This window comes from Patella vulgata, chromosome 1 (assembly GCF_932274485.2).
Source record: "Patella vulgata chromosome 1, xgPatVulg1.2, whole genome shotgun sequence".
NCBI lineage: Eukaryota > Metazoa > Mollusca > Gastropoda > Patellidae > Patella > Patella vulgata.
The window spans coordinates 38,937,311-38,963,225 of record NC_065879.2 but is presented as its reverse complement, the minus strand read 5'-3'; the positions used below and the strand labels follow the sequence as shown (position 1 = coordinate 38,963,225).

At 34.1% G+C, this 25,915-nt stretch overlaps 2 protein-coding genes across 3 annotated transcripts in view; both read left to right on the top strand.

The window, feature by feature from the left end:
- LOC126830918 (diacylglycerol kinase delta) overlaps positions 1-25,915 on the top strand; it is a 130,374-nt gene that overhangs the window by 13,678 nt on the left and 90,781 nt on the right. For both annotated transcript variants that reach the window (XM_050561431.1, XM_050561422.1), the window contains exons 2-3: positions 18,137-18,184; positions 19,112-19,174. In XM_050561431.1, the coding sequence (XP_050417388.1) occupies positions 18,137-18,184; positions 19,112-19,174 (111 nt within the window). The remainder of the gene's footprint in view (positions 1-18,136; positions 18,185-19,111; positions 19,175-25,915) is intronic.
- On the top strand, positions 5,761-8,452 carry LOC126830968 (uncharacterized). Its single transcript, XM_050561569.1, has 3 exons — positions 5,761-6,203; positions 6,786-7,004; positions 7,684-8,452. Exons 1-3 carry the CDS (start codon positions 6,014-6,016, stop codon positions 8,328-8,330), a joined length of 1,056 nt encoding a protein of 351 aa, XP_050417526.1. The 5' UTR covers positions 5,761-6,013; the 3' UTR covers positions 8,331-8,452.

The following is a 25,915-nucleotide window of genomic DNA, read 5'->3' as shown; positions in this document are numbered from 1 at the left end:
GATAAAGACCCTAATGATAAAGACCCCTGACTAACAGACAGAATAAACTACATAATTTTCAAATTAGTGAGGGGTGTATGTATGATTTTTCGCGTGCGCACTCTCAATTTTTTGAGGGGATTCCGCGTGAAAATTAGAGCTCTCAGGGGGGCCCGCTTATACGGGTTGACTTATTGTTTAATGGGGACCTGGGAGGACACCGTCCTCCTAAACTCCCTGCCAGCACGCCCCTGATACAAATCATATGCTCTACTCTGAATTTGGCCATCCCTGCTTTACATTTCTTAGCAAAAACATGAATACTATTTATAGCTAATGTTTTATTAGAATATAAAGTTTATTCTGAATTTTTTTTTATGTACATCATCTTTGTCAATTTCAAGTTTTTCAAAAAAAGTAAGTGACATAGTCATGACAGTTTAGTTGATACTATCATTCCTCATGGTAATATTAGGTATAGTGTAGAGAGATGATATAATTACAGTGCCGGTATAATGTCAGTGACGTCACACCGCACTCATTGTTAAGAAAAATTTAGAAACAGAATTGGTATAACATTAGCTGATATTAGTAGCTTAGATGATCATCATATCATGTATGACAGTTGCCTGTATTGTTTTGATTGATATGAATTTTATATTGTAATGAATATTACCAGGACCACATTCTGTAATAATATAATATTGTATTTTGTTTTAACAGTTGTACAACATGATTTGACTTCTTATTTTATTACCATTTTTATGACATCCATGATAATGCAACAATCATTAATTGTCAATTTCATCATTAATGTCTGAATTAATACAAAATAAATAGCACCATTTAACTGGTAAATGATATATCGTCAAAACAAGCCAGCACCACCTATTAACTGCACCCAAATCTTTGATGGTTTCTTTTTGATTCAGTTGAATCCAATCCATGAGATAACCTACTGTTGATATTTTGTTTTCTATACTACATGTTACATTTGACTTTGAGTATATTTCAGCATGGATTATTATAAGCCATGAAAATCTAGATATCAACAGCTTTATATACAACATGTAATGCTTAAATAGATGTAGATTCATTCATTTGTTCAAACTTCAAGATTCACCATTATAAACAAATCCTTGGCCACAATCATGGTTACATGTATTGACTTATTGATTCTCTTAGTTTGAACAGATTTGTATATTAACAAGTAGTAGAAGAAAGGTGTGTCTAATGTATAAAAGGAAGATATAGAAATATAAATGCCCCTGCTAAGTGATTTTTCTCCTTTGATAATATAGGTCTTAAGAACAATACTTGCAAATTACACATTTTGGGTAATTAGTAGTTTGCTGCATTGTGTACAGCTACCAAACAACAATTAATCTCAATTCTCTAGAATCAATCTGATTATCTTTCTTTTAATGACCAACGTCTGCTGATTTTAGGTTAATTAATCAATGTTATTGAATTTACGTTGACCTTGACTTTTTAAAGTAGACAGTGAAACTGTAATTAGTATAAAATGAAAACTTAAAGGTGGTTGACTTGCAGTGAATAAGGTAGAAAATGAATATTTATGAAACAAAGTTCGATAGAAAAGTAAGTAGATGTCATTTAAAACACTTAATGTATCCAGTGTTTTGTAAAATGCACTTTTTGAAATTCATTTGCACAATTAGCAAAGATAAAGACTTTTATTTACAAAACAGAACCAATCAGTTTTCTATACTTCAGATTCTTGAATGAAGTGGATTTTTCAGATTAAAGGAATGAGACTGATAGACCACTAAAATATAGATATGAAGAATGTACTATACTGATGTCCTGAATAGGGCTGTGTCAATATATCGATACACCGATATGTATCGATACGTTCCAGCGATATTTATATCGATACGTAATATGGCTGTATCGCCGAAAAAATTATTCAGTTAAGAAAGACCATCAATTGAAACCTACGTGACGAAATAAGACGATCTCGGCAATCGAGTGTCTTCCACGCCGCGTATGAATTCCAGGTACCGGTAGATATTATAAAAATAACTGGATCATACATTGATGGATTCATTGACCAATTGTTAGGTAAATTTAAATCTTCATTGAATATAATCCCCTGATAGAACACCGAATACACCAAGAAACAATCATTTAATAATATATTTTCCTGATGGCATCTCCAATGCTGAATTTCAATGACACGTGACATATCGGTGGCGAATTAGGTCAATAAACCAGTTCTAAATAGCGCTTACCGTTATGATTTTTTTTTATTTTATAAATTATACACATTCTGACAAAGGCTTAAATTTTAAAATATTGTCGTTTTTATTGAAGGCTATATCATAATCGCGCGGAATTTTTTTAAAAAGTAATTTCAAGTAGATGGTTGTCACGTGACAATTGTACCGTGTGTCTATCATTGGCGAATGAATAAAAACTTTTGCAAGTTACGTGACTTGTTGCGTGATAGACAGAAAACTACAAATTGTGTTATTAAGAAATGCCATGGTGCCGTATTAGCCTATTTTGGCTACATGTACGGCATTTTCTGATACTGGCAATAGTAGAAAAATACTAATATTTTAAATCATCGACTTATGAAACGCGAACGTTTATCGAATAAACGAAGACGGTAATTTATTCTGGAATATTACTGACGTGAACTTCAAGTTGGTACGTGAATTAAATATGAAAAATTTTCAAAAGGTGTACCTCTGTCATTATTTTTGTGGTAATCACATACATACGGCATTCTCCATAAATTTCCAAGAATTATTTTTGTTGAAGTCTAGTTATATCAAAGGGAATAGACTCTTATAATTAACCCATTTCCTACGGTATCTCAATTGACCCAACATTATTCTGGCCATTTGTTTCAAAATAGATTAAGAACCCTGATGCTTGCTTACTCATCTCAAATGTCTTGAAACAGAATGTAGTTTGAGATTATTTTGGGCATAATTAGTGATGTCACCATATCGCGATACGTATCGCGTATCGGTTTGCCGTATCGTCAATACGTATTGTATCGAAATTGAACTGTATCGACACAGCCCTAGTCCTGAAGTACTACCCAATAGCCATTTAAAATCCCAGTAGTGCCAGACATTCCTTACATTCTATTTTATGTCATATGATGATAGACAATGCAGACACAGAGACATGTAATGTAATAATAGAGAGCACCTTCCTGAACAATGATATGCACTGTTACATTTTATATAAAATCAATCAATAAGGAACACACAGTACAAACAACAAACAAATAAAATACATAGATACATCAAAATTACATCATTATACCTCAAATGCTTATACATGTACATCCTCACTATAAACATGCACTAAAGAGAGGCATGGAATGGGGTTTAATGTCCTACTGTTTTGCACCGATAATTGGGCTAATGAAAAAGATGAGGAGGGAAATTTTGCCCGGACGGCAGCACTACAGTCTATTCTTATATCAAGTTCCTGCTGTCATGTCAATGGTTCTGTTACGTGCACACCAATGTGTATACAGGACCTCGGAAACCACACTGAAAAATCTTGATGAACATTCTCGGCCACGGGACTTCAAGATTATCTGTGACGGTTTACTTATTTGCTGGCTTAGTAGTTCTAGAGATTATTGTTTCATAATCTTAAGCATATGTTGAGTGTTTGTTGAATTATAAAGTAGTGTCAGAATTCATTGAAGTGGCCAGCATGTCAGAAAATTTTGCTTTTGATTCTACTTGAGATGAATAGACAGTGACTATCATAAGGGTGGTGTAATTCCTTGACTTGATTTTATATACAATTTCAGCAGCTTTAATCTGATTGAATTACACAAATGATGAGAGTTACAATAATGAGGGGTTTGTTGTGTCATAAACATCAATATTGTGTAATTTTCTAACGTTACAGTATATAAATGAAATTTGGTCTAACTTCAGTTCCAGCCCACCAATGGCAAACTACAAACCAGGTCTCGATCTTTTTATGTCTGTTAAATATCTGGACCGTAACTTCATGGATTATGGCCCCTGATTGTACGAAAAATCACGTTTTTTGGCTTGTGAACACTGTAGAGGTTACAATTTTGATCCAATTTTGTTGAAACTTGAAATGTAAGTTTATAACCCAAAGATCTTGGTTCCTTTCGATATTCGCGCATATCGGATCGTAACTTCCTGAATTATGGCCCTTGATTGTACGAAAAAACACGTTTTTAGCTTGTGGTCCCTCTAGAGGTTACAATTATTAACTGATTTAAAAAAAACTGTTCGAATACATCACTGTTACACCGTAATGTTGGTTGAGTTTGAATTTTGTGAAAATCTGGCGAAAACTGCCAGACAAAATGGCTGCCCCTCTATGTAACTTACTGAATTGTGGCCCCTGATTGTACGAAAAATCGCGTTTTTAGCTTGTGGACCCTATAGAGGTCATAATTTTTATCTGATTTAAAAAAATGTATTATCATATCACCGTTACACCCTAAGGACGACTGAGTTCGAATTTCGTGAAAATCGGCCCAAAACTGACAGACAAAATGGCCGCCCCTCATTCTCAAATTGTGTAAAAATATTGTATTTCAAGGTTGTGGACCCTATAGAGGTCAAAATTTTTATCCGATTTTGTTGAAACTTGAAATGTAAGTTTATAACTCAAAGATCTTGGTTCCTTTCGATATTTGCGCATATCGAATTGTAATTTCCTGAATTATGGCCCTTGATTGTAGGAAAAATCACTTTTGTTTTAGCTTGTTTTCTATCCATCTCTCGAAAATGTGGGCGTATCCTGCCTGGCAGCCGCTGGTTGATGTTAACTGTTAGTTGATATCATGGTCATCATATATACACAAAGGACAAGGGTCATTGAAAGGTTAGGTAACTTAGGTCACCAAATAGAAGGTCAAAGAACAAAATTCAAAGTGAAACCGGAAGTAAACGAAATCAAAATTCCAAAATCGAATCCCAAAGAATTGTCGCCATTTGGAGTAGGTTCAAAACAAAAAAAAAAAGTTGTAGAAAATCAGAATCAAAATGGCGGCAAAATCTCGATTTGAATGTTCGTAGTAAAATGGTTGAAAATGTTATCGAACAAGGTCTCTGAAAAATTAAAGATAATATCTGGGGCTAACACCACCATATGTCATTTTTAGTCTATTTTTAAAATGGAGTGAACTATTCATTTTCGGGGAAAATTGGAAGGCCATGGTAATTTCTGGAAGTTTCCAGAAGTCCTTGCACATGCACAGAATATAATTAAAGTTTTTATAGAATTGTCCTCAAATGGCCTGGTTAGTGTTTAGTCAAAATCAACACTATTTTATTTGATATCAGTGACTGAATGAAGGGTTATTTCACATTGGCAACAGGTTAAAGACCCATCTTACTGTTGGCAGTCAATTGAAATAGACGATGGGGTGTGGGATGATCACGCGTTCTACAGAGTTGTGTTCAGATTCAAGTTTGTCGATCATCAGTCGCGAATCGTCGTGTATCTGTTGGGTGTACGCCTTCTTAGAGTGAAAGCTTACAGGTTTAGCACTCTTAGCCGCAATCATACTTTGCTCGCTCCCCTCCCTCCATCCCCACAACTAATCTATGCCAGCCTACATATGGCCAGAAAATTTTAAATCAATTTATTTATATTTTTTTTACCCAAATTACACCATGGATAATAAGGGATTTTAAAGGTAATAATACAATATTTACTATTATACACACAGGACGTTTTGACTAGACTTCAATAGCCGTTCTCATGCATACACAATTTACAAATGCGTAGAGATGTGAAAGCTGAATCTCTACACACAGTTGATAATCCCACAAGAAACAATGGGCTATAACTGATGCATTAATGAAGAAAGACTTGGATAGTTCAAATAAGAAAGAGGTAATGAGGTACCGGCAGAATTAAACCGGAAGCTAGGTGGCGCGCAAAGAAAGTAGGACACGGAAGTGTCAGTCTCGTCTGCTCTACGCTTCACTGACAATCATTTTCATTCTCACCGCCCGTTTTGGTTTTCTCTGTGAATTAAATAATGCCAGCTCATTGTTGCGTACCGATGTGTAATGGGAAAGGTGGGCATAAATTTCCGCTGGACCCTGTTGAGAGACGGCGATGGATTCAGGCCGTAAAAAGAGGAGGAAGTGACTGGACACCGTCTAAGTGGAGTATTGTTTGTCGATCGCATTTTGATTCTTCTGACTACATTTCCGAAACCAAAGAAAGTAAGTTGACAAAATACATTTTTATATTTTGACTTTTTTTAGGTATTAGATTGAGAAATATTTTCAATTAGATCTAGTCCAAAGTTTTAAGGATTACAATTTCGGCGTTCGCTGCCAAGAGGAACTAGAAATTTTAGGCCTATCAAAACGTGTCACTATTAATAGTATTAATACTAGGCCTATATTTAGTATTTTATGACTAGGCTATACCAGGAGGGCCAAAGGACAGCTGGTGGCAATCTACTCTTACTCTTACTTAGGCCTAAATAGAAAACAGATCTTGTGTATAGCCCTTGGTAAAATACTGTATATTTGCAATACTACAGCAATTAAGGCCTAGGAATGATTCTCATTTAATTAAAATTTAGCCTAAATTTAAGGCCAAATTAGGCATGCCTTGGTAAAACTAAAATGCTGTATATTTACAATACTACAACAAGGCCTAGGAATGATTCTAATTTAATTAAAATTTAGCCTATGGCTATGCCTATATATGAGTAAAGAAAAGTAAAAATTTTTTTGTACTAGACTACTGTTAAATCTACCGGTATTTGATTGTATTTTTAATATTAATTATTCCAGGGGATCAAATGGTCAATAGTATATTGAAGCCAGGAGCGATTCCACATTTATTTGCTTGGAAAAGAACAAGTTTATCAGGTAGTAGGCGCAGAGAAAGAGCCCTACATAAACAACAAAGTATTAACAAAATCGAGAGACTGGAAAGCTTGTCAACTTCTGAAAATGTAGGAAACGAAGTTGAAATAGAATACATCGAAGAGGACTTTACTCCTATCGAAGGTAGGTTTAATTTACAAAGTTTGGGTGCGATGACTAGTCTACGAGAAAAAAAAATGAAGGGAAATTCTTATGTTTTGTGAATGAAACATAGGATTTGTCTAATAATTACGGTACTTTGCTGAAAGACAGTTTTAAACTTATAGACCCGGTATTGTACAAATTACAATGCAAAGGACTCCTACTAAGTGGTACTACTACAAGCCCATGCCCCGGCCCATACCCCCTAATTTCTGATATTATGCTCGATAATAATTCTAAATTCATTTGGATAATAGCTACCCCCCCCCCCCCAATGTCTTGAAATTGATGAAGCGACTCCCTACTGCTATTTAATATAAATTATGTCTGGATTCTTGCAGCGAAATATACCCATAATGGTATTAAACATAAACTATTCACTTTACGGATGACCAGGCCCTGACGAGTTGTAAGTAGTAGAACTCTGAAACTGAAAGCGATAATCCAACACCACCTGGCCTGAGTTACCCCATTACACCAAATTTCAGCCTCAGGACAGCCGTAGCGAAGCCACCAACCCTGAACAGACAGACATATATGCAACAGTCACAAATAATAATATAGCTATATACATGTACCCCTAATTGGCCTCCACGTTTAATAAAATATTATTGTTTAATGTTTGAAATTTACAAAAAAAAACTTTTTTCTTTTCTTTCAGTTAAAAGTGAACCTGATACAAAAGACTCTGCTACTCAAGTTGATATGTCAATGCGCTTCTGTGCCCGAAAATACATGTTGAGTTCGGAGAAATTTCTATATTATACTGGACTAGAAAGCTATGATGCTTTTATGTGTTTGTTTTACTCGTTTGGGCCAGTAGTTGATGAACTTAGGTATTTTTATGGGACAAAACCTAAGATGTCAACAGAGGACCAGTTTTTTCTGACTTTGGTTAAACTTAGACTTGGGAGGAGTAATTTTGAGTTGTCTGACACATTTGAAATATGTGAAAAAGAGCTTATGAACATATTTATAACATGGATAAATTTCATGTATTTTCACTTTAAGGAAATTAACTGGTGGCCATCCAAAGACTTGGTAAAGTTTTACAGTCCTGCAGACTTTAAGTCTAAGTTTCCGACAACAAGGGTAGTAATTGATGGTACGGAAATACCGATACAAAGGCCAAAACAACCCATTATTCAGCAAGGCACATTTTCCACATATAAAAACAGAAATACGGTTAAGGTCCTTGTAGGTGTTACACCAGGGGGTCTTGTGAGTTATGTGTCCGATGCATTTGGTGGTGCAGCCAGTGATAGGCAGATATGCGAGAGAAGCTGTCTAATGAATTTAGGCAGATAAGGGGTTTAATGTCCAAGATCTGTTCATACCGTCAAATGTGGAAATTAACATTCCAGAATTTTTTAAAAAAAAGAACAGGATGTTTGGACATTCAGTAGCAAATGATCGAAAAATAGCCAGCAAACGAGTGCACATTGAACGAATTATCGGACTAGCCAAGACATTTAAAATATTGAAAAAACCTCTAAATAATACAGAATCAAATTTGTCAGATGCAATTATTTCAGTTTGTTTTTATTTATGTAATTTTAGACCAGTATTTGTCCACAATGATGCCTAAGTTGACGTGTATTGATCTTGTAACATTGGATAGAATAAAACATATTAACTCTGATATATTTTTATTTATTAAATAAATATTTATTCAAAATGGCATTCTTAAAATGTGAATCATAGAAACTTGAGAGTCTATTCAACATTTCCATAACAAATTCATGGTCATAAAAGATGTCTATGATTTTTATGTCTGTCAAAGTAAAAACAATAAACTTGCACTGTCTCCTACCCGCACAAAACAACTGCCCTTGTATTTGATAGTAATAGTTATGGGTTTTTTTTAGGGTTAACTTCCCATCAGTTATGGTCAGATATGGAACCGTTTGTTCAGAAATTAAATAATTTCGTGCTGAGTACGGGCACTTTACCAGAGTTTCATCGTCAATGACTCTATCTGGTGAGGCAGCAAGCATAGGGTGTGTCTCACTAACAAAAAGTCCACAACTCTTAGTTTTAATGTTTGTCAATGTCTCAAAACTCTCCACTGCCACACTTTCATATTGTCTCCCATACATAGTTTGTTTAGTTTTTAGATTTACTGGGTGTAATAGACCCCACAGTAGCATATCAATGTCTCTCTTTATAGTGGCCTTGCATATATTTCCAAAATTAGAAGATGTAATTCGTTTTCGTCTTTCTGCTGTCCACCTGTCACATGCACTTTGGTATTTGGTTTGCTGCTCAATTTCATAGATTTCAGCCTTTGAAATACAGGATACCTGAAATTACAGTAAATACAAGAAATTATTATCCGATTGACATTTAAACTTAAGATGCATTATTTAAGATATCAACTTAAAATTGGCATCGAGAGTTGATTATGGTCTTGTCATGTTAATAAATGTCTAATTAATAATTTATATATCATTTAAGGCCCCAAAAAGACCTGCAATAGGCAGATTTAGATATTACATAATGACTGTTTATAGAGGAACACTACAATAATAATCTAATCACTGTTACAGAGTCAAACCATTTGTGATCTTGAATAAAGTACAAGACTGTAATTTATCTTATAACAAATAACTGTTTTAAACTAAAATAATACCTTTTCAGTCTTGAGAAAGTGATCCTCCATTGTCAGCTCCATGTAGTCATGGTCAGCTGCTAAGGCTCTTATGTTGGCTGATTCATACATTTGTAGCACAGGCCACTTTGATTTTCCCTGAAACAGAAAAGGTTGTCATAGTACAGGATGATGGAGTTAATATTTCATTTTCATAATGACATAAATCACTCAAAAATCTTAAGATTAATCAAATATGAATTGAATTAGCTCACCTGCCAGTTAAGTACCATGTTTCTCAAGTTTTGTTCATTTTTTGAAGAATTCTTCCTATGCACTGGTCTTGGATCATAAATAGCAGGCTTCACAATTCCTCTGATTCCACTCAGGTTCCTTGTTTTCAATGGACTACCTTTCATGGGCTTACTTTTGTGAAATTTTTGTAAAACCTGAAATGAATGCAAATATCATTAATGAATTTTCTATAATGTTTATTCCAAGTTTGAATGTATCCTAAATATAATGGAATGTCACAAAAAATGTGTTTAACTTGTAATGTCAGCTTATCTAGACTCCCTAGGAGCTTTCATAATTATCTCAGTCAGTTAGTGGGGCTTACCTAGGGTGATGTTGCAGACCAGCGTTTCCTTATGGGAGAGTGGGGTTGGATGGCTGAATGGTTAGCGTGCGCGCGCTGTATCATAAAGTCTGTCATTGAGTCGACTGGCGTGGTTTCGAATCCCCGGTTGTACGTGGCAAGGAGTAGGGTTGCCTGTCCAACCTCGTGGGTTTTCTCCTGGTCCTCCGGTTTCCTCCCATTGCTAAAGACCCCTACGCGCAAGCAAATTATGTAAATAAAATTAAACCATATGTTAGTCCCGAAATGACCTAGTTTGTGTCGAGTGGACGTTAAACCCCATTTCTCTCCCTCTCTCCTTATGGGAGATGACACCAGGGCATTCGAGGATTAGACCTGCTGGCAGTTGGGCCTAGGGCTATAATTTTTATACTTATTGCTGTAGTACACATGACTAGGTGTTAACTAGAATAACATTATAATTAAGGCAATATCAGTTATACATCCATGCCTTACACTAAAGTAAGATCAGTATTGGTATTGAAAAGCAAATTAATCAATAAAAATTAAAAAATATGACACATCCTGAATAGAGATAATATATATACCTGTGTGCATGTTACTTCTGTTAGAAAGCTACCAGATGTGCAGTATTTTACAAGACCAAATAAAACACTTCCCACATGCTTACAATGAGCCAATGGTCCTTGTCCTACTGCACATTCACACTCAGTTTGCTGGATCACTGCATTCCTATCTATACTTATGTCCACTTTGTAGCTTGTTGATCTTTTCATTTCTGCCCAAACGTTCGAAGTTATATATGTTACATCATTTATGACTACACGCACATATCTTAGATACCTAAAATAAATACAAATGTATTGTAAAAATAAAGGATAAGTTTGTGTACAAAGAAGAAACTGAAAAGATGTCACAGACTGATCAGCAGTAATTATTCGCTTGGCGGCTACCATCACTGAGAGGGATGACATTGGGGCAAGTTAATTAGCTCTCAATATTAATTTTTTTTTCTTCTGCAAATTAAATTCCAAAACAATTTTTTAAAATTATTAATGGTACTTTGATAAAAAAAAATATAAAAGAGATGGATTTCTGGATAAAAAATATTTCCTATTTAGTGTAAATGAGTACCGTTCATAACATAGTTAAATCTTACACAAACTTTGCAAAGGTGTAAAATGAAATGAGTTACAAAGTCACTAACTCTGCCTGATGTGATAGTACATGATTGTGCTGTCAACACCTTAAATAAGATGTGACACCTGTTTAAAAGTTACCTCTGTGCATAAAGAAGTTCAATTTTTTCATTCAACTTTTGGTCACTTAGTTGTAAGAAATCCACTACTCTCTGTTTGGTCACATTAGGGAAGTTCTGTAAGTGATCAGCATGGAGATCTGTATACTCGCTGTTTCCAGGCAGACACATGTGGAATTCTGGTGCAGGTTCATTTTTTGAGGAATTTCTGTCATCAAATATCAATCTAGAATTTAAATTAATGAAAGACTAAAATTAGACAGGATTTAGTGTTATTATTAACAATAATACTAAAATAGTATAGCCTCGACGGCTAGCAATACCGAATAAGGTTTGTTCTGGACGAAAAGAAATAAAATTTAGCCTATTTATTATTGAAAGTGAAAGTATTTATTATAATTATAATATAGGCCCTATATCAATATGTATTATTTTATATTGTCTTCGTATCCACCAGGTTTCATTACAATAAATTTATAACTAACAACAGTCTTTAATTGTGTAAATTATAATCGGAATGGAAAACAATAACAATCAACGAATTACGTAAACAAACACTCGTGAACACTGACACTGATTGTTTATTGTCCCCCGCCTTTCGAAGAAAGCAGGGGACTATTAAAATGGGTTCGTCCGTCTGTCTGTCCGTCTGTCTGTCCGTCTGTCCGTCCGTCTGTCTGTCCGTCACACTTTTTGGGACACAATAACTCTCTTCCTAATTGAGCTAGAATGTTCAAACTTGGTGTATGTGTTTATTAGGTCAATGCCTTGATGGAGTTCGAAGATGTGCATTTTCTGCTTAGGGTAAGCAGAGATAAGCAATTTGATTGGTTGATGCTTTGGGACACGATAACTCTCTTCCTAATTGGGCTAGAATGTTTAAACTTGGTGTATGTGTTGATTAGGTCAATGCCTTGATGGAGTTCGAAGATGAGCATTTTCCGCTTAGGGTAAGCAGAGATAAGCAATTTGATTGGTTGATGCTTTGGGACACGATAACTTTTAATTGAGCTAGAATGTTCAAACTTGGTGTATGTGTTTATTAGGTCAATGCCTTGATGGAGTTCGAAGATGAGCATTTTCCGCTTAGGGTAAGCAGAGATAAGCAATTTGATTGGTTGATACTTTGGGGCACGATAACTCTCTTCCTAATTGAGCTAGAATGTTCAAACTTGGTGTATGTGTTGATTAGGTCAATGCCTTGATGGAGTTCGAAGATGAGCATTTTCCGCTTAGGGTAAGCAGAGATAAGCAATTTGATTGGTTGATGCTTTGGGACCTGATAACTTTAGTTCTAATTAAAAGGGAGAGTGAGGACACTTGGTGTATAGCTTTATTATATCAATACCTTGACTAAGTCTCGATAATGAGCATTTTCTGCTTAGGGTAAGCAGAGCGATAAGCAATTTGATTGGCCGAGACTTTGGAACACATTAACTCCTTTTCTAATTGAGCTAGAATGTTCAAACTTGGTGTAGGTGTTTATTAGGTTAATGTCTTGATGGAGTTCGAAGATGAGCATTTTGTGCTTAGGTTAAGCAGAGATAAGCAATTTGATTGGTCGAGACTTTAGAACACAATAACTCTCATTCTAGTTGAGTTAGAATGTTCACACTTGGCATAGGTGGCTATTAGGTGAATGCCTTGATGGAGTGTGAAGATGAGAATTTTTTGCTTAGAGTAAGCAGGGATAAGCAATTTGATTGGTTGATGCTTTGGGACACGATAACTTTAGTTCTAATTAAGTGAGAGTGAGGACACTTGGTGTATAGCTTTATTATATCATTACCTTGACTAAGTTTGATAATGAGTATTTTCTGCTGTCATGTCATGGCTGAGTTCAATTATTAACATTGGTCGATGCTTTGGGACAAGATAACTTTGATTCTATCTGATAGAGAGTGCTGAAACTTAGTGTATAATTTGATTGCTCGATACTTTTGAAAAAAATAAATGTGCGATTAATTAATGTGTCATCTATTTATTTTGGGATTTCGGCGGGGGACATCAGCCTCACTGTTGGCTTGTTTATATCTGATTAGGCCTAGAGCTATCAACTATCGTTCACTCGAGTTTCTAGCATCTATAAATAAATCTAAAGAAAACATTGGAATATCATCACTTACCGTTCAACCAAATCTCTTTTTTTTCCGGCAACTTTTAATTTACGAACGCGAAGAATTTCCTTAAGTTCTAATAACGTTTTATCACAATATTTGTCGTCGAAGTCAGACATATTTTTAGCGTCTGCTTGTCGCTACGGAGATGTCCTACTTTCTTACAGCGCCACCAGGCGGATTAGTTCTGCCGGTACCTCATTAACAACATGATTAATATACGAAGATATTGAACCACCACAAATGTAATTAATCAAAAAGTATGATTTATTATTGACGTACATGTATATCTTATGAATTATAAATATGAGAGCAAGGTTTAGGATGTAAATCAGAGCATCAACAGATTACTTGTATTATTACCTACTAGCGGGATACACGGCTTCGCCCGTAGGCCAAATTGGCATGGAGGCCAAATTCTACAGGGGCTCATTTCGCCAGGGGTCAAAATTCGCCAGAGGCCCAATTCGCTGAGGGTCAGATTCGACCTTTAACCAAATTCGTCTGGGGCCCAAATTTGATGGCCTAAAACATTTACAGGATCATGCTGGATAAGTTGATAGCACATTTGTGGGGTGGAGCGCGGCAACCAATCGTTATTTGCCCGGGGAGATAATTATACTTGTTCGGGAAGAATTGGAAGAACTCAGAAGTTTCCGGGAAGCCGTCACAAATTTTTTAATGTGGCATCGATGTGCTCCTTATTCCTATAGTGACGGAGATATGCCATCTTGAATGTCAAAAAAATGATCAAGAAAACTTTAGCAAATCTTTGATGCTAAAACTAATCTAGCAAACTTCTGAATTTCGAAAAAAACGTCAGTCAAAGCCTATATGGGATTTGTTCAAAGAATCAAAAAATGAAAACCCGAAGAAGAACCGTTGAGTAATAACCGAGATATAGGCAAACTAAGATTATTTTTTTGTCAAATCCGTAAAACACTTCCTATTTGGCAAAAATGACCCAATTTAAATTTCATAAATAGATCCACGGAGGCCAACCACATCTACATTGGCACAATGTTTGCACCATGTACAGTTTTATCTGCAAACTCTGACTAAATTTGCCCCCCCCCCCCCCAAAAAAAAAAAAATAATAAAAACACTTACAAAAACAATATGTGTTTCGTCCGAAGGTCCGAAACCTGTAATGAATAAAATGGGGGTTAATGTCCCGCTGTTCTGCACCAGTGAAAAGAAACAAACTACTTGTATAAATGATGCAATAATTTTTTCACAGCAAACTCGTGTGTTTTATACATGGAGAAGGTAAGGGCAATTTCTCAAAGATAAACATCCGGTTTGTATGCCATGCTGGACTAATGTCTTGTTTTGGGCGTATACGACTATCTGACAAATAATCTGTGCCTGTGTCAGCTGATTGATTTTAAATTAATGCACAGTGTTTTTGTTCATTAGGCGTAGAATCTTATTGGTTTTTATACGCTCACATTGAAATGTGGTCGTATATTGTCGTCGCCCCAGTCTTTAGAGGCTAAAGTTAATATCCGATTAATTTTAAATTTATACACAGTGTTTAAGGTCATGAGACAAAGAAGCCTATTGATTTTCAGTGATTTCCGATAATTACTGCCAGAGTTATGGCCCTTGATGACTTCAAAAAATCTTGTGGACGCTCTAGAGGTCAAAGTTAATATCCGATTGACTTAAAATTTATATACAGTGTTTAAGGTCATGAGATGAACAAGCCTATTGATTTTCAACGATTTCCGATAATTACTGCCAGAGTTATGGCCCTTGATCACTTCAAAAAATCTTGTGGACGCTCTAGAGGTCAAAGTTAATATCCGATTGACTTTAAATTTATATACAGTGTTTAAGGTCATGAGACGAACAAGCCTATTGATTTTCAACGATTTCCGATAATTACTGCCAAAGTTATGGCCCTTGGTCACTTTGAAAAATCTTGTGATGCTCTAGAGGCTAAAGTTATCATCCAATTGACTTTCAGATTGATACACAGAGTTTAAGATCATGAGACAAACAAGTATACTGATTTTCAATGAATTTTTATGACTTGAACAGCTAAATCCATGATGTTAAAAGTTTCGTGTACTAAACGTTAGCATGGGGCAGAACTTTATAAAAACCAAACAAATTCTAATGGTTTTCTGATAATTACTTAATGGGTTGTTACTCTTAATGTATTATAAATGTTTCATTACCGAAAAAAGTAAAAATATGCGACAATTCTTGTTGACTGTCCGGCGATTTAGCTGCTGTGGGCGTATGTTTTGTTGCCTGGCAGCCTATCTTTAACAATTTTCGATAACTGGAACATTGTATGGTAAATGTGAGCAGTAGAAAGAACTACAATGAATACAGTCAAATTTTAATTAATTATGGGGCTTTTACTCTTGATCAGTTTTTTTAGTGTCTTGTGAATGCTTTCTTTATCTACAAAAGACAAAAGAATAAAAATTAAGATTTGACAAAATAAAGCAAACTGGTTTTTATGCGCCTGCATGGAAATGTGGTCGTATTGATGTCGCCTCCGTCCATCCGTCGTCCACACTTTCTTGTGAACACTCTACAGACTACATTTATCATTTGATTGTTTTGAAATTTATATATATGTTGTTAATATTCAATAATTTCCGTTAATTTCTTCAGGAATTGCACCGTGTGAATACTCTAACGACAAAATTTATCATCCAATCTGTATGAAATTTATATGTATTATTTAAATTCGTGAAGTGAAGTAGCCTATTGAATTTCAGCAATTTCCGTTAATTATGTCTAGAGTTATGATGACCCTTGTTTCACTTTGTCGAAACCTATGAATGCTCTAACGACAAAAGTTATCATTCAATCCGTATGAAATTTATATGCATTATTTAAATTAGTGAAATGAAAAAGTCTATTGAAATTCAGCAATTTTTGTTAATTACATCTAGTGTTATGTACAGGCCTGGAAATAACGGTTTTAGATGTACCTGACAAAATGTCAGGCACTAATGAAATAGTATCTGATATTTTCAACGTAGTGCCGGACATATATTAATAATATCAATAAAGAAGACAGAATGGTGCCAGACAAAATGACAGACACCAAAGGTTTTGTGCCTGACAAAGCCTGAATCTGTGCCTGACATTGTCTGTTACAGGTGCCCTTGTTTCGGTTTGTAGAACCTTTTGAACCCTCAAAGACGGAATTTATAATGTGATCTGTATGAAGTGGTCTTGTAAATACCTCTCATTACCTACAAATGAATAAATATGCGACAACACTTACCGACCGCTCAGATGATTTAGTTGCTGTGAGCGTATGTTTTGTTGTCTGGCAACCTATCTTTTTAAATATATTTATAGCCTATTTCGACATTTTTGTTCATATGTCATAATCAATGAATTGTGACTTGCGACTTTGCTGTCATGGGTCACATATGTTCCCTTGCCTGGCAACTTGAGTATTTGTATGAAAAATTTATAATGTGTAGCTGTTGAATATCACTACAGCTGTATTGCATGTATTGAGCTTTAGTCACAGGTATATTAAATTGAAATCAATATCTTTATATTGATTAGAAAGGAACATGTGTTTGGTTAGCATGTCAACATAAATTGTAGTCAATTGTAACATACTCACTGAATAATGCTAATAGATATTAATTCATTATTGTAAGTTTTATTCATGTTCCCTAAAAGTGATCATGTGTTGTCAACAGAGGCGTAGCCGTGACATATATATTGGGGGGGGGGGGTCCGCCACCCTAACCCCTAACCCTAACCCATTTTTTAAAACCCCTAAAAAATATAAACAAAAACCATATGGCCATGCTGTCTACCAAGACACTGCGTGCAAAAGCATTATGGTTACGTTGCTGGCTGAGCGGGCGATAAATATTTGGTTTAGGCGGTTATGTTTTTGGGTACCTACATGCGATTCACTCTGATAAGTGGCAGAAAAAATTAACAAAATATTACTGACACAATTTTATGGAACACAGGTACTTTTCACTTCACACATGTTTCTAGGATGATTATCTCTGTGTTTTATTTTAGCAGTATAAACCATATGGGGATATGTACAGGTTTTATACAGATAGAATCTTAACGAATCCCAATAATTGTTGTAAATAGGAGCTTAGGCCTTCTATGTAAATTTTGGGGGGGGTCCAAGTATCTGTATCTTGTGTTTGAAATGATGGGCCTTGAATTTGATTTGAATAAACTTAAATATTTGATTTGTTTTGAAACAGATTGGTCCAGATCTAAAAATAGATTTATTGATAGAACATCTCACGTGTGTCATGCATGAGGTAGGGGATGTGTAATGAAAGCCTGAAAGAACTGTCTCTTATATTTAATCTGTAATCTGTATGTTTAAAGCATATCTGCTCTTTTCTCGGTTATGCTTGACTGAGCTGTTGTGATTTGAATAGTTATGCCCGTATCAGTATGTGTACTTTTTTTTTAGAAATCCAAGTGTCACTCGTGGTTAATAAGAATTCACATCTATATAGCAAACAAAATTTTTTAATAGATTTATTTCTGAACATGTATTTATTTTGGAAAATGTTATTTCAGGCATGTATAAAAGAAGGCCCACTAATGAAACAAACCAGCTCTTTTCAAGTAAGTGTAAGATTAAGATCTGTATTAATATTACTCATTAATGTATATTATTATCACCCTCCATCTATCTGTCAGTTGACAATGCTTGATTACTTTTTCAATGACAGTAAGAAAAACACAGTGCTACCATTATCACCAACAAGAGCGTTTTATTGTCAATATCGGCCAAAGTATTGCAAAAAGTGATTAACAAGGAAAGATATGTTATAGATATGCACATTCTACACATCATATTCAAAATTTAAATGATTTAGTAGGACCTGTAAAACACAGTTATATTCTTTGATATATGGTTGCCGAAGTGTGCTTCGAATTTTAAGAGATACAACCAGATATCTCTCTTGCTGTGAAGGATAATGCGAAACAAAATGAATAGCGATAAATTGAAAATATCATTACAACTCCCATGAGTAAAATAAATAGAACATTACTTTGTATAATTTGTTACAGATGAAATTCATAATCAATAAAATATCAATCAGTGATAGCATTCACAATCCATTATACATTTTTAATGGTAATACTAGAGTTACTTCCCTTTGATCACTTCTCTTTCTCTCCTTGACACATTGGCAAACCCTTGACAGTTGGAATTCGATATAAGAGTAGGCTATATGGGCAAAATTTCCCTCGTAGCACACTGTATGGCATATGACCGTCATCATTAGCCCAGTCGGAGTAGGACGTTAAATTCCATTTCATTACCAGCCGCATAAGTATTTAACCTGAACATTTTATAACAAATAATACTATTCCTTTTGTGTGAAACTGGGTTGGGAATTATGTTATTTTGCTGCCATTGTAATATGTTGCTACCCATAACCAATTGTATGGATATTTGGTTGAAATGGTATAACCATTTACAAAGGAGTTATATACTTTTATAAAGAATTTTAAAATCAAATTCTTTAATGATTTTATTTTCAGAGATGGAAGAAAAGATACTTTAAACTTAAAGGAAGAAAGTTGTATTATGCAAAAAATCATAAGGTGAGATTAAGATATTATTTTAGGAATTCTTCTGGCAAGATAAATCAAAGCTAATAAATTTATCAGCAAATTAAGTCAGTTATGTCTTAGTATATATTGTTCTTAAAAATCGAAAACACATATATATACATCATAAATGTTACAACATCATGATATCTATTTGATGCATATGACAATGATGTTTTCACAACAGCGTAAACGCACCACAGATCAATTCTCTCAAACACAATAATTTGAATTTGACAGAATGGGAAAATTGAAAATCCTGATTTTATGGTGCAAACATGGGATATAAAATGTGAATTTTATAAATCTGTGTCAGTACACGATGAATAGTTCTGTAAAAAATATTTTTAAGACATATTAATTTAACTTGCATTGAGCCAAATGTCAGCATTTTAGAAAGTTTAAAAGGTGTTAGCTCTGTAACTTTGGAACCTTAAAATAGACGAAAATGGGTCTACAACACATATTAATGTAATATAAGTGGATTTACATTCAAGTTTTACATTTTGTATTGTAATTTATAATCAGTTATGTTCTGTGAAATATGTGTACAGTCCAAATTGAATGGCAGTTGTTTGTGCCTGCTTAGTCCATTCTATACAGGGTTTTTAAAAATTATTTTGTCAATGTGAATCAGCCATTTTTAATTACTTCTGCATTGGGATATGTTTTTCTTTCTACATTACAAATGGTGCCCGAAACCATGAGTACACAATGTCGTGTACTGATTTTAAAATGTTCATTGGATATTAGGTTCACATATTTTCACGGCAAGATAACATCATCAGTATTGGTTGAAATGGACCAATATTAAATTCGTGATTTAATTTCGAATATTATTGATGATAATGAGTTAAGAGGTTTAGCTCCTTTAATGTAAATAACCCGTAGCTCCGAACTTTGATAAATATATAGTATAGTGAGTGTTAAAATGCAGTGAAATAACCTTGTATGACACATCACTGGGGAAAGTTGTCCACCCAAGGTGACGTGATGATGATGATGATGTCGTATCTTTGAAGAGTTGGGAACCGTGAAGAGATCAATTATGGAGGCTTCTCTATTGTCATGCCTTCCTGTGAATATAACTATTAAGTTACATTCACTGCTTGACCAGTTTAGATGTTAATGACCATATTACCCGAAAAAGCTGTCTGCAAATATAACATGTCCTATGATGTCTGAAATCGATTCAGACATGGATTTGAGGTAATATCTCTGCAAAGTGACGTCCAGCCATTCGGATTATGGAACAGTTTTACAATACATCTGCACTTATTGATTGTTTGGATCCAGAAACTGCATTCAATTTCAGAATAAATGTTTTGATCCCAATAATGTTTGTCTTAAAGTCTGGGTTTCCAGATTATCAGAGTCGGCTAAAGAGAGCTATACTGTGTATATGCTAGATACTATACATTTTATGAATATATGGTGGTGTTGTTTTTAATTGGAAGATGTAGAAATCAATTATTTATGAGAGTAGTACAAGATAAGAAAATAGTAGTGGATGTTACTATCACAAATAATAGATATTGACATTTATTAATTAGTTTGGTATCATCAAACATACATGTATTAATATTATCCTTATTATTTGTCAAAATGTCTTGGAATATAATTTAGAAATTTAATGTTCTGTACCTATGGGAAATGTAGATTCACGCAGTAATTGGGAAGACAATACAGGAAAATGAAATGGTAATACACCATTAAAATATTAGAGTTTAAGAAAGAAAACAAAATATTAAAGACTTTGAACGTCAGTTGCATTTTTGAGGGAATATATCAGAACACAAAATCAAATGATCAACGGGTAGAAAATCGCCTGACTTTGCTCTAATTAGATTAAAAAGAGGCTCATCAAAAGATTTCAACTGTCTTGTGTTCACCATATCCTACATATCATCTGCAGAGGACAAATGTTCAATTCATCATATTTTTGTGAATACTATTGAAAGCGATTTGTTGTAAATTACATTTGAGTTATTATTTTTATTCATTGCATTCATTCCAAAGTTTAATTTTTTCATTTGGTTGATTAAGGAGGTATTACTATTTCATCAGGGAAGTTGTTTTTAAGATTGTATCACATGAGCATTGTTGGTTTTAGTGCCTTACATTTCTTCAGGGAATCTAATTGGCAGTAGTATTTTCCTGAATATTATTATCTTTATCTTACTATTATGAATTCCAATATCAGTGTTATGACATCTATTAATTCATTTGTTCCCAAAGTTAAATGTTTATATTATCACCAAGACAACTGAAAATTTGCCTTCCTGCTCCCTCTAGTTAGTGGATTTATAATAGAATGTTTAGGACCGTTAATCACTGGCTTAATAGCTACTGATAGTAGAAGTAAGTTAAACCTGGAATATGTCATGTACATCTATTTTACACAGTCTATTGTTATCAATGCCAGGAGTTAGTGGAATTTATTATCTTAACGACAAATAAACTGATAATTGCAACAATGATTATTTCTGTTTCTGGATCAATCAACTGATTACGAAAGGTGAATGTACTTTATGAACCTAAATACAAATGATAATGACATAAAAATAGAGAAATAACATGAATGATTATTGAAAGGAGTTTGACCGCTCCTCAATAATTACTGTCTTCAATATAACAAGGTTGAAATACCTATATCATTGATAAAAATTAACCTTAATCAATTAAGTGGACTAAAATTTAGCGTGTACTGTTATATATTTTAATGCTAGTGGATGATGCACTTAAATTAGAGAACTCAAATATTTTTACATCAAAGTAAAACCTGAGACCAGACCTCTTATCAAACATGTAATATTTGAAAATACCTTGTGGGGTTTCTTACACATGAATAAATGATATAAATATATACCATATGTTGGTCCCCATTAGACCTAATTGCATTGAGTGGATGTTAAACTTGTGTGCTGAAAAAAAAATTAAAATTTCTACAGGTAATGAATGTTGTTTAATGTAAATCACAAAACAGAATTGTATTTAACATATACAGTGGCAAATATTACATAATGGCATGTCACAGACAATCAATAAACTAGATAATCTGCTCTTTTACAGAGATAAAAATTAAATGAAATGATATCGGGTTTAATATCTTTTACAGAGAGAAATAAATGAAATGAAATGGCGTTTAACATCTTTTACACAGAGAAATGAAATGAAATGAAATCCAGTTTAACGTCTTTTACAGGGAGAAATGAAATGAAATCCGGTTTAACACAGAGGTCACAGTGGATCAATTTCGAGTTGCGTAAAAATATGCAGGCATTCCAAAATTTAGCGTTTTTGCCCTCTACATCTGCGTGAAGAGCCTCTCAAAATACTCAATATAGAAGCATGTAAAGTCGTTTTGTGAACAACCCTATTTTAAGCGTCCTTTTTTTATTGATATGCCTACTGTATTTAGTCTAATGACGACTGGAGGTTAACGGCATGTCTACGGTTGACGGCACAGTCATTTCAATCTTCGATTCGACAGGACGTAAAGAAAAAACTATCGCTATAAAAGCCAACATTTGATTAGCTGAATGTAAACAGTATGTCTTGTTCTAGCCAATCCAAAGTCTTGTATGAAATGCGCTTTATTGCTTCCAATAGGACAGCTACATAGGCTTACTGCAATGAACTTATGAATGAAATAAGAGGAAATAAAAAAAAACTACGGAGACTACGTACAGTAGAGTTGTGTAAATGCCGGGTGAAGCACATAAATTTTCTGCGTGTAAATTACGCAGCGTCTGTCAATATTTGGGTTTATTTTGGAAAAAATGCGTGAAATACGCAGATTTTTGCGTGACTGCGACCTCTGGTTTAACATCTTTTACACAGAGAAATGAAATAGGGTTTAACGTCTTTTATGGAGAGAAATGAAATGAAAAGAAATGGGGTTCAATGTCTTTTACAGAGAGAAATGGGGTTTAATATCCTATCAATATACCGTACTAGATCATATTACAGTTAAATTATAAATGGCATATTAAATTTATTTCAATGGAGAGAAGTGGAGTTTAACATCCTATCAACATATACATACTACATCATATTGGGATAATAAATGGCATTTTATGAGAGAAATGGGGTTTAACATCCTAATCCTATCAACATACATTAGATCATATTGGGACTATAAATTTGTTTTTTATTTCAATAAAATTTCAATTTTATTTCAGGAGAAAGCAATTGAGGTAGGGAACCTTGTATGTTACACCAAAAACATAACTTTGTAGATATCACATATGATCGGGAGCAAACATCGATTCTCACATTGATACATTGGCCTGTCACAGAAACTCGGTATTGGAACGAAAATTCCTAGTCTCAAACCTCAGATGTGACTTTTTTGAACATTTAAGCCTACCTTTGTTGACAAAACTCTGTCAGACGTGTGTTTGTATTTGCTGAAAGCGATCTTTTCTTATCGTAGGCAAACAATTTTAAATAACTTTTCGCTACATTAAAGGAGCTAAATCGCTAATATTTGGGACCTAGAAATTGACACAAATGGGTCGCAACGCAGATAATAATGTAATATGAATGTATATAAGCAAATGACGATCTCTAGCATCGGGTTATTCCAGTCTACACCAATAGTATTTATTACGCATGTTTTCCAGATAAGAATGTGGCGTCACCGTTTGGCATGACTTGTGGAATATGTCTAGCCTTTCTTCGAGTCCCTTGTTACAAATGGCACTAAAACGCTTTATGGTACACGATTTGTGTACCAATGGTAAAATTTGTCTTAAAAATTGGATATCAGAAGCCCATCTTTTCCTGGTAAGATCAAAAAATCAATGTTGATTTAAATTGACAAATAATTCGTGTTTTCAATGTCAAAGACTTTGGATGATATTGAGTTAGAGACTTAGCTATTTTAACTTCAACAGCGAAAATAACAACTGTCATTTGCCACCTATACCCATTTTTGGGACTATGTAAGATTCCTGTTCGATAAAGTGATTAGTGTTTGGAGGTAAACAAACCACGTGTTTGTGCATGTACCATAATTTTTATACGCGAACATTTCAGTGGAGGTGTATTATGTCTTCACCCAGTCAGTCTGTCAACAATTGGGTTGTGACGGATTCTTTTCAAATTTTGTGTTGAGCATCATGGTCATGACAGGACAAGCCATATTGATTTTCAGGGTTCTATGACTTTTTGTTCCACAGTTATCCCCCATTTGCCAAAAAACTTGTGAATTAGATATAGGTTACAGTTTTTGACAGATTCTTTTCAAATTTGGTGTGAAGCATTGTGGCCATGAAAGGACGAACCATATCAATATTCAGTGTTTTGCAAATTTCTGTTCCTTTGACGAAAACCTTGTGAACGTGATATAGGCTACAGTTGTCGATGGATTATATTCAAATTTGGTGTGAAGTGTTGTGGTCATGAGAGGACAAACCATATCGATATTCAGTGTCCTATGACTTTCCGTTTCGGAGATATCTCCCCTTTGCTGAAAACTTTGTGAACGCGATAGAGGCTACTATTTTTATCGAAATCTCAAGGGAATAAAGATTGTACCAGGCAGTGAGACTTCCTTTTAAGTAATTCTCTCCTGTTTTTTTCCTGTGCCAGCATAACCAATATCAGGACTTTGTCAAAATATATACATGTACCAGTTAATAGCAATAGATTACAAATAATCGTGCCCATCTTCATTATCCCAATTGTTGCAGAAAGTAGGAAGATAGATCCCATTTCATTTATTTTACAATAACTGTGTATAATACAGCTTACAATAACCAAGTCTACATTATAAAAACTGTTCATTATAAATAATAGTCATAATAAAATCTTTTTTAAAAAACTCCACAATGTTGACACACAAAATTATCGCAGAATTACACTTGAAAATTGTGGAAATTAGAGGCCACAACTACTATTGCCTGCACTTTGGAACAGTAGGGGCCCAGGAATTAAAAATAAAAAAATGTAAAATTCCACAGAGCTATATACGGGCCTGCTTAATTACAATAACCATACATTTTAAAGCTTTAACAATAACAATGCATTATAAAGTGAGAATAACCATTCATTATAATAAAGAACAGAGTTCTGGCATTGTTTTTATAGATAAAATGCATAAAATTAGAATGATAATACTAAGTGTACTGAAACGTTTGATGGATGTCATTACGAGTATATTAGATATATACCATTACAAAACAAAACAAAAATTAAACATACAAATTATCATGATAATAGTAAGTTTACTTAAACATACATTATGCAAGAGCTAAATCTGTCTATTGCAGGTCTTTCTTTAGGCCTGAAATGTTTTCTAAAGTATTAATTAGACATTAATTAACTGATCCAGGCCATAATCAACTCTTGATGGCATCTGATTTCTCTGATATTAAATAGATTAGAACAGTTCAGCCATATTTTGATTTAATTTAAAAATGGAGTAGCGAGACTTAGTTTCAAACAAGCGGTACGGTGGTTGCAATTATTGCACACGTCTTGTCAAACCTTTAATGGCTAATATCTTCACTCACAATAGAATAATTTGAATGAAATTTTCAAATTATTCATTTTACATTATCTATTTTCGAGTTATTATCGCAAGAAAGGCTTGCTCTTTATCTAAATCTTACATAATATATCAGAGATTTAAACAGATTAAGAATGCCATTTAATGATTTGATTTAAAAATGGTGAATTGAGGCCAAGTCTCGAATAACAAGAACTGTTGTTACGATTAATAACTTG

What these genes read in the sequence shown, in the direction of transcription:
- LOC126830968 (XM_050561569.1), top strand. Translation starts at nt 6,014, where the DNA reads ATGCCAGCTCATTGTTGCGTACCGATGTGTAATGGGAAAGGTGGGCAT. An exon ending in CATTTCCGAAACCAAAGAAA is followed by an intron (nt 6,204 to 6,785) that starts GTAAGTTGACAA and finishes TAATTATTCCAG; the next exon opens with GGGATCAAATGGTCAATAGT. An exon ending in GGACTTTACTCCTATCGAAG is followed by an intron (nt 7,005 to 7,683) that starts GTAGGTTTAATT and finishes CTTTTCTTTCAG; the next exon opens with TTAAAAGTGAACCTGATACA.